This window comes from Berghia stephanieae, chromosome 3, assembly GCF_034508935.2.
Source record: "Berghia stephanieae isolate SIO BIC M18660-M18661 chromosome 3, UCSD_Bste_1.3, whole genome shotgun sequence".
NCBI lineage: Eukaryota > Metazoa > Mollusca > Gastropoda > Nudibranchia > Aeolidiidae > Berghia > Berghia stephanieae.
In genome coordinates, this window is record NC_088362.1 from 39,115,726 (window position 1) to 39,125,725 (window position 10,000).

Below are 10,000 nucleotides of genomic sequence, written 5' to 3' on the forward strand. Positions count from 1 at the left end.
CATTTGAAATATTATTGTTTGTATGGACTTTTAAATGTTAATAGCAACGGCAACCTTCTGGATGTCTAACATAGGATTATAAATCAATTTTGAAATAGTGTTTAAACGGACTGTTACGATATGTGTGTCTATGTAAATGTTTTGATAGTTAAGCCTTCAATATCATTCAGGCTAGAAGGAAGGTGTTATGGTGTATTATTATTATTATTATTATTATTATTATTATTATTATTATTATTATTATTATTATTATTATTATTATTACTTACTTACTTACTTACTTAGATGCCTTTCGCGTCTCGACCGAAAGATCGGGTCACCTTGGCTGTTTCCAGTATTTCCTGTGTGAGGTGTCTCCAATATTGCCGGTCCTCTGCTAGGGTTCTCAGATTTTCAAGGTCCCCTGCCGTTACGAGACATATGCTTTGTCCAAGTGTTGTGAGGTTTTTGTTTAGGATCACAGGGAGTGTTGTGATCGGTCTTCCTCTGAAAAGGTTCCCGTGTTTTTGGAAATATCCCGACATGGCTTGGTTAGCTGGTATGTTTTTGTCCCTGCGTAGTATGTGACCGAAAAGTTGCCATCGTTGTTGTAAAATGTCAAGGGAGATTGGTCTTTCTTTTGTGATCTTATAGAGTGATTCATTTGAGATCTTTTTTGGGTATTTGATGTCCAGTACCCTTCTTAGCTGTGTGCGATGGAACGCATCCAGATGTTCTTCTTCGGATTTTGTCAACGTCCAAGTGCCGCAGTTATACAGAAGTACCGGTTTTACAAGAGCACGGTACAGTTTCAGTTTGGTTTTTCTCTTTATTTTGTCACCTCTAATCCATACATTGGTGAGTTTACTGAGTGCGGCGTTTGATAGCTGTTTTCTTCTTTGTACATCCTCGGTGTCTCCAATTAGTGAGCCGACTTTCTTTGTTCTTTTCCATTCCTCTTTGTTCCTCGATATTGTTGTAAATTCGGTTTTATTGGCATTGACTTGGAGGTTATATTTCATGAGGGTATTTTGTATGATGTCTATATTTGCTGGTGTTGATCCAATAAAATCTACATCATCTGCATAGGCGATTTCTCTAGGGATTGCATTCTCAATATGAGTCGTTGGTTTTGGAATGACTTTTCGAACTTCTTTCAGAGCGTGTTCTAAGTATATTGTGAACAGAATCGGGCTCAGACTATCTCCTTGGGGGGTCCCGATGTTACTTTCGAACTGCGTCTGTTTTGTGGCCCCGTATATCCTTGGTTGTATCTTTGTGTTGCTGAGGAGAAATCGGATTATTCGGAGCTCGTCTTCGTCTACTATGTCTGTTAATATCTCCAAAAGTTTTCCTCTGTCGATCGTATCAAAGGCTGCGGACATATCGATTCCGGTTATTGTTATGGATATGTTTTCTTTAAGTGCCTTTGCTGCCAACCATTTATGTGTCCATACAACGTCCGATGTGCTTCGGTCTTGGCGAAACCCGCTTTGGCTATGTGATAGATATTTTTCTATTTTCGGTCTAATTCTGTTGAGGACAATAGTTGACAGTGTTTTTCTTATGGTATTCAGTAATGTTATTGGGCGCATGTTGTTTACGGGTCCTTTCGTTTTTCCTGGTTTTTGTATTGTAATTAGGACACCGCTGTTTATGTCCCAGTCTTTGTGTGTTGAGAATGTTTTGTTCATTATGTTTGCAATGCTCAGATCCAGGGAGAGGGTACCGCATTTCAGCAATTCAGCGGGAATTTCATCTTCGCCTGGGGATCTGTTATTGTTTAGGCACTTTATGCTATTTCTAACTTCAGTTGTTGTGATGCGGTTGTTTAAGTCTCTATGGTTTCCTGAGAAGGGCGATATTTGTGAGACTTGTTTGTGAAATTTTTGCTGGAAGTGGTCAGTTACAATGTCAAGGATATCGTTGGGATTTGTTGTCTGTTTGCCAAATTTATCCTGTAGTTTTGGGTTCTCGAATGGTTTTCGGTTCAGAGATTTCGTCGCTTTGAACATAGACGATGCGTTATTTTTGGACTTTTCTATGTCTTCCACTTTTTTGTATAATTCCTCGTTTCTGTGTTTTATTGTAAGTGATCGAATTGAATGCAGTATTTTGTTTCGTTCCGTTTTCAGGTTTATTATTTCTTCCGAGTCTTTCGTGTTTTGTATCCTGATCCTAAGTTCTTTTTGTTGCCGCGATAGATCGTTAATAGCGATGTTAGGCGTTCGATTTGGTTTGTTCTTAATATTATTATTATTATTATTATTATTATTATTATTATTATTATTATTATTATTATTATTATTATTATTATTATTATTATTAAGATTATTATTATTATTATTATTATTATTATTATTATTATTATTATTATTATTATTATTATTATTATTATTATTATTATTATTATTATCATTATTATTATTATTATTAATATTATTATTATTATTATTATTATTATTATTATTATTATTATTATTATTATTATTATATTATTATTATTATTATTGAGTTATTGCCATTTGCAATTGCATTACCAATATTGTATTCCCATGATACACTGAATTACATTTAATAACTTCTAACTTATGTTTCAACTGAATTTTATTTTAATAATACATTATATTCGTATCATTATTTAACTACACTTGTGAATTGAGAATATATTCCATAACGTATATTTCTGTTTTTGTATATTTCTGTACTGCCATATTAAATATTACTAAGTCTGCAATATATGATTTATAGAGTTGCAATAAAATAACTTATTGACTGTACACTAATGAGTGTCTTCTTTGTCAGTCTTTGTATACACTGCCTTTGGTGCATAACAATTATGACGATGACGACGATGATGGTAACACCTAATATGACAAGTCCTACCTGTTTCATATCTTCATAAGTCACAATGTGGATGGGATGAGTAGGATGACGAGATAACATTTCGTCACATTCCCTGGTATATTCAGTCCATGAACCGTGGGCAACTAATGGATCGGAGGAAAAGAAACCAGTGTTTCATTAGGAATACAAAGTTGCTAGATGATGAATTCATATAATAAACTCGAAACAATATCTAAATAACGGACGTAGTGGTAGTAGTAGTAGTAGTAGTATTAGTAGTAGTAGTAGTTGTTGTAGTAGTAGTAGTAGTAGTAGTAGTAGTAGTTAGTAGTAGTAGTAGTAGTAGTAGTAGTAGTAGTAGTAGTAGTAGTAGTAGTAGTAGTAGTTGTAGTAGTAGTAGTAGTAGTAGTAGTCATATTGTGGGCTTATATGTTATTAAATCAATGACTGAGTCAACAAACACGTCTCTTCTGCTTGAACATCTAAATCGTAACCGTTTATTTATTTCAACTTTTTAATCCACCCCATGTACTCGATTACTATAATATGATACTATAGAGCAGTAAAGTTAGGTGCCCCAAACGTAAACAAAAGTCGAGAAGCACGTGGCAAACCACATGTTCCTGTCTTGACAGCTCACGTTCCAATGTAAATAATAGAAAAAAATAACCTTTAAAATTTGGCTGTTAGGTGGCAAAAGAAACACATATTCATAAATACTCGATCATGCATCAAATAATGTCTAGATATGGATATTTTATGGAACAAAAGGTAAAATTTTCTAAAATTTATCAAAAGTTACAGTCAATCTATTTTTAGACCAGAGCAAATTATTGCGCTGGTGTGAACAAAACGAGAATAATTCGGAGCCTGATTTTCATAATAATTTAGCCTTATATTATTATTTCTGCAACTGTTAGATTTTATGTAAACATATTTTCAATACTGAAAGTGTATTGCCTACAACTCAAACTACCAAATTGGGAGACCTATATTGTGCGTAAATTATTCCGGTCCCTAACGGAAATCACTAGCAACTTGTTATTGTTTACGTTTGGGGCACCTAACTTTACTGCTCTATAACCTAATTATGTGACATCTCCCCTTTTAAGTAAGAAAAATAATATCTTGTTCTTGATTTTGTAATTTAATCCAAATGAATTCAGCCTACCTATCACATATATTCATGTATTATTCCAAGAATATGTATAGATCTATCATTTAATGCCAATTCTAAACAGTCCATCAAATGCCGAATGTTCGAATTTATGAATATTCTTCAGTTTTCTTGAGTCCTTAAGTCTGCTAGTCGAACAACTTAATTAATCTGCTAGTCAGATAGGTTTAATAACATGCCATGTTTTATTTAACACTAACATTAACATTAACACAAATTTGCTGTTACTGTCGGTAACGAGCTGGTCTAATGATTCTTCTCCCACTTCGCGTGACGTATGGTTGGGATGAAGATGGTGTAATAGCATCATTGACATTGTTGCCAAAGTCTGTTATAGGAAAATTGGCTTCACGCTTTTCCTCATTTCTAAGGAAAGGGTCGACATTTGAATGGTTGGAATTATAACTGTTGTCGTCCCACTCCATGGTGTCGCCAGAAGCAGTAGCTAAGGGCCTATTGTGCCTTGTAGCCATCATGTGTCGACGATTTCTTCTTACAACCGACGTGCCTGTGTCCACTGTGTACGATCTTGGTGTTCGTTGTACGTTTGTTATATGACCTGGCGTTGTCCATCCTTTCCTATTATCCAGTTTAATTAAAACTTGATCCTGTGGTTGCAATGGTGATAAATCTCTAGCACCATGTCTTCGGTCAACCTGTTTCTTGTATGCGGATTTGCTGATTTCGTCATTTTCTTGGACAATGTTCGGTCTAATGTGTTGAGGTAACAGGTGTCTGCTAATACTGGAACTGTTGTTCTCAATTCTCTTCCCATGCTGAACATAGATGGAGTAAAATGCGTCGACATGTGTTTTTAGTTTCTGTACGCAAGCAACGTAGTGAAAGGATCTTTCTGACTTAATATTTTCTTTGCTATCTCTACAGGACGTTCTGCTTGTCCGTTAGCTTGTGGGTAATGTGGTGAAAATTGCTTAAATTCTTTGCTTATTAAACTGTGGTCGATTGTCTGTGATCAGGATTTCAGGAATTCCGTGGCGTGCAAAGAAACTTTTCAGCTTCAGAATTGTGGTGATGGAACTGTGGTCCGGCAAGAATCCAATTTCAACGTAGCGTGAATAATAGTTGATTAAGACAATGAAAGTTTTATTCTTATGGTAGAATAAATCTGCAGCTGCTTTTTGTCACGCTCTCTCTGGTAGAGGTGTTGACTTCGGTGTCTCCTTCGTTGTCGGTCTTGCTTCTTCGCATTGCTTACAAATTTCGATCATGTTTAGTATTTCCTTGCTGATGTCGGGCCACCACTGTTTAGCTCCTTCACGGTATTTATTGATTCCTTGGTGCCCCTCGTGTATTTGTTTTAGAACATCCTTTCTCATGCTTTGCAGGATATTAATGCGCTTATCTTTTACCACGAGTCCATGAAATATACTCATGCCGCCTCTCTCTTCGTGGAACTTCTTCTAGCTTACAGGTACATTATATTTGTGTTTTGGCCAACCTTGTTCAATGATTCCTTTCAGTAAGCTCATTTCACCTTCTTGTTCTGTTATGACATCCAAGTCTGCATTCCACTGGTGTGTTTCTATGCTATTTACATACGCATTAACATCCATTTCAGCTTTTTGTCTTTAATCTAAGTTGGCTTTCTAGACAGAGTGTCTGCCAAATGTAAGTCTTTCTCTGTTTTATAGATTGCATTAGGATTATTTCTCATGAGTCTCATCAGTAGCCGTTGAGGTGTCCGGTCAAAGTCTTTTGTATTTATGAGTGGTACGATTGGTTTGTGATCAGTCTTAAGTGTAAATGACTTCAAGTCTATTAAAAATCTGGAAAACTTTTCACACGCCCATACAGCGGATAACGTTTCCTCCTCTATTTGCGCATATCCTCTTTCTGTAGGAGTAAGCGTTCGAGAGCAGTATGCGACTGGTCGTATTTCGTCTCCATGTTTTTGAAGTAGCGCTTCTCCCACTCCGTAAGAGCTACTATCGGCTGTGACAATATTTGGTTTTAGAGGATTATAGAAAGCAAGCACTGGTGCATTCGTAATCATCGACTTGACTTTGTTAAGAGCCTCTACTTGTTGAGGTCCCCAGTACCATGTGGCAGTCTTCTTCAGCAAATCATATAAAGGTTTCAAGGTTGTCAATAAGTTCGGTAAGTGCCTTCCTAGGAAATTGATGATTCCCAGGATACCTTTAAGTTCCGATACATTATTTGGATCACTTAATTCTTGCACAGCCCTGATTTTCTCATCATCAGGTGTCATGCCGTTTTTGTTTATTTTAAATCCTAAAATTTTATTTCTGTCCTCTTAAATTCGCATTTTTCTTTATTTAGTTTCAGCCCTTGTCGCGAACTGACCCTACCTCTAGTATTTCGGTATCGATACATGTCGCTCCGATATCCTTTGTATTTTTGCATCTTCGTGCGAAATGGTTATTATTTTTACACTTCAAACAAAATTTTCTACTAGCAGGACAAGCTCTCGCCCGATGAATCGTTCCGCATCGTCCGCATAACATTGGCTCTCCCCTCTTGTGGACGGGAAATTGTTTTTATTGTGTCTCTGAGTATTTTGATTTCTGAATAGAGCAGTAAAGTTAGGTGCCCCAAACGTAAACAAAAGTCGAGAAGCACGTGGCAAACCACATGTTCCTGTCTTGACAGCTCACGTTCCAATGTAAATAATAGAAAAAAATAACCTTTAAAATTTGGCTGTTAGGTGGCAAAAGAAACACATATTCATAAATACTCGATCATGCATCAAATAATGTCTAGATATGGATATTTTATGGAACAAAAGGTAAAATTTGTCAAAAGTTACAGTCTATCTATTTTTAGACCAGAGCAAATCATTGCGCTGGTGTGAACAAGACGAGAATTATTCGGAGCCTGGTTTTCAGAATAATTTAGCCTTATATTATTATTTCTGCAACTGTTAGATTTTATGTAAACATATTTTCAATACTGAAAGTGTATTGCCTACAACTCAAACTACAAAATTGGGAGACCTATATTGTGCGTAAATTATTCCGGTCCCTAACGGAAATCACTAGCAACTTGTTATTGTTTACGTTTGGGGCACCTAACTTTACTGCTCTATACTCCTTGTCTCCTGTTATCTATCTGCGCGTTCACTGGCGGTGCCTCCGGGTGCTTTCTCCGTAGGCTCATAGCCTCAACTTCTCTGGTTAGATATTCCGAGTTTTGTTGTTTAATCAATTCGTGATTTCTCGAAATTTCAATGGCTTTTTCAAGGCTTAAGTCTTCTCTCAAGTGAAGCTTTTCACATATGTTTATCTTGAATTCTCTTATTTGCGCCTTTCTGTCATTGAAGTTACAGTGTTCGGATAATTCATACAGCGATCTAACAAATTCTTCAATGGATACGTTGTCCTGTTGATTTCTCTTGTGGAATTTAGCTCTTTCAAAATTAACATTTATCGTTTGGATGAAATATTCCTCAAATTTTGCAAGAACGGCATCGTAGTCATCCTTCTCCTCTTCGTTTTTAAACGTAAAAGACTTGAAAATCTTTTCATTGCTAGTCGAAATCTTGAGAAACGCTCTTTCCAATCCTGCCATGCAGGCTTTTGAAAATTAAGTTCATCTGGCGGTTTAAACTTAGGCATCCTATATCGTTGAGTGACCTATTTAATCTCGTATGCAGATGGGATGGGTATGGCAAGTAATGGATTATATATATATATATATATATATATATATATATATATATATATATATATATATATATATATATAAAATATATATTACACTCTACTTAACTGCATAAAAATTTCTCGAATGAGTGGTAATCCATTGGGAATAACGTTCACTTCTGACTGATACCATGTCAAATTGTGGGCTTAAATGTTATTAAATCAATGACTCAGTCAACAAACACGTCTATTCTGCTTGAACATCTAAATCATAACCGTTTATTTACTACCACGTTTTAATCCACCCCATGTACTCGATTACTTTTATATGATACTGTAACCTAATTATGTGACAGTAGTAGTAGTAGTAGTAGTAGTAGTAGTAGTAGTAGTAGTAGTAGTAGTAGTAGTAGTAGTAGTAGTAGTAGTAGTAGTAGTAGTAGAAATACCTATCTGTTAGCGGAAGTACCAGTCTTTGTAAATTTGAAAGTTCTGTAAAACAAATCCATTGCAATAACACACACACACAAACACGCACGCACACACACACACACACACACACACACACATATATATATATATATATATATAATATATATATATATATATATATATATTGTCAATTGCTGAGTTCTAACACCAAACTAACACAGCCATTATAAAAGAAGTCGTTCTTGTAAAAATAAAATAACGTTTGAAGCAGACATTAATGGGAGATTCATATGCAAATGAGCACATCAATTTCAATTATTTTCTACGTCAATTGTTGTTAAAATTACGTGTTTAATCAATTATATATGAAGTGAGTAGAAAAGTGCCAGAAGACAATAGAGAATAAATAGAGAATAATGGTGGTGAACGAATCGGCGATCTCAAGAAGTGGGTGAGAGAGGGATCTAGAAATGACTTTGGGTTTGAAACGAATATTTTCGTGTTCGTGGATAGCTCACACGGTAGAGCCACGCTCTCACCTGCCAGGCGGAGTTGTCGTACCAATAAGGTCGCAGGTTTGAACCCCACCACCGCCGCGAAAAAATTTTATTCTCTATTGTCTTCTGGCACTTTTCTACTCACTTCATATCTTGTTGTTACCAACATAAGTGCCTGCTCCACTCACTTTTCTGAATTAAAAATTCACCCCATACACCGGAGCATACTCAATGTCTCAATCGTTTCTATGTTATATGTTTGTGATGAGAATATTGGCTATTAAGCTTAACTGCTGGTCAAAATTACTTCGCGATGGTGGTGAACGAATCGGCGATCTCAAGAAGTGGGTGAGAGAGGATCTAGAAATGACTTTGGGTTTGAAACGAATATTTTCGTGTTCGTGGATAGCTCACACGGTAGAGCCACGCTCTCACCTGCCAGGCGGAGTTGTCGTACCAATAAGGTCGCAGGTTCGAACCCCACCACCGCCGCGAAAAATTTTTATTCTCTATTGTCTTCTGGCACTTTTCTACTCACTTCATATCTTGTTGTTACCAACATAAGTGCCTGCTCCACTCACTTTTCAGAATTAAAAATTCACCCCATACACCGGAGCATACTCAATGTCTCAATCGTTTCTATGTTATATGTTTGTGATGAGAATATTGGCTATTAAGCTTAACTGCTGGTCAAAATTACTTCGCGATGGTGGTGAACGAATCGGCGATCTCAAGAAGTGGGTGAGAGAGGGATCTAGAAATGACTTTGGGTTTGAAACGAATATTTTCGTGTTCGTGGATAGCTCACACGGTAGAGCCACGCTCTCACCTGCCAGGCGGAGTTGTCGTACCAATAAGGTCGCAGGTTCGAACCCCACCACCGCCGCGAAAAATTTTTATCTCTATTGTCTTCTGGCACTTTTCTACTCACTTCATATCTTGTTGTTACCAACATAAGTGCCTGCTCCACTCACTTTTCTGAATTAAAAATTCACCCCATACACCGGAGCATACTCAATGTCTCAATCGTTTCTATGTTATATGTTTGTGATGAGAATATTGGCTATTAAGCTTAACTGCTGGTCAAAATTACTTCGCGATGGTGGGGAACGAATCGGCGATCTCAAGAAGTGGGTGAGAGAGGGATCTAGAAATGACTTTGGGTTTGAAACGAATATTTTCGTGTTCGTGGATAGCTCACACGGTAGAGCCACGCTCTCACCTGCCAGGCGGAGTTGTCGTACCAATAAGGTCGCAGGTTCGAACCCCACCACCGCCGCGAAAATTTTTTATTCTCTATTGTCTTCTGGCACTTTTCTACTCACTTCATATCTTGTTGTTACCAACATAAGTGCCTGCTCCACTCACTTTTCTGAATTAAAAATTCACCCCATACACCGGAGCATACTCAATGTCTCAATCGTTTCTATGTTATATGTTTGTGA

General features: G+C 36.7%; 1 protein-coding gene across 1 annotated transcript in view; it reads right to left on the reverse strand.

Moving 5' to 3' along the window:
• Nucleotides 1-10,000, reverse strand: part of LOC144967697 (sulfotransferase 1A1-like) — a 100,945-nt gene that overhangs the window by 9,755 nt on the left and 81,190 nt on the right. Inside the window, exon 5 of the mRNA XM_078905238.1 lies at nucleotides 2,866-2,969. Within this exon, the coding sequence (XP_078761364.1) occupies nucleotides 2,866-2,969 (104 nt within the window). The remainder of the gene's footprint in view (nucleotides 1-2,865; nucleotides 2,970-10,000) is intronic.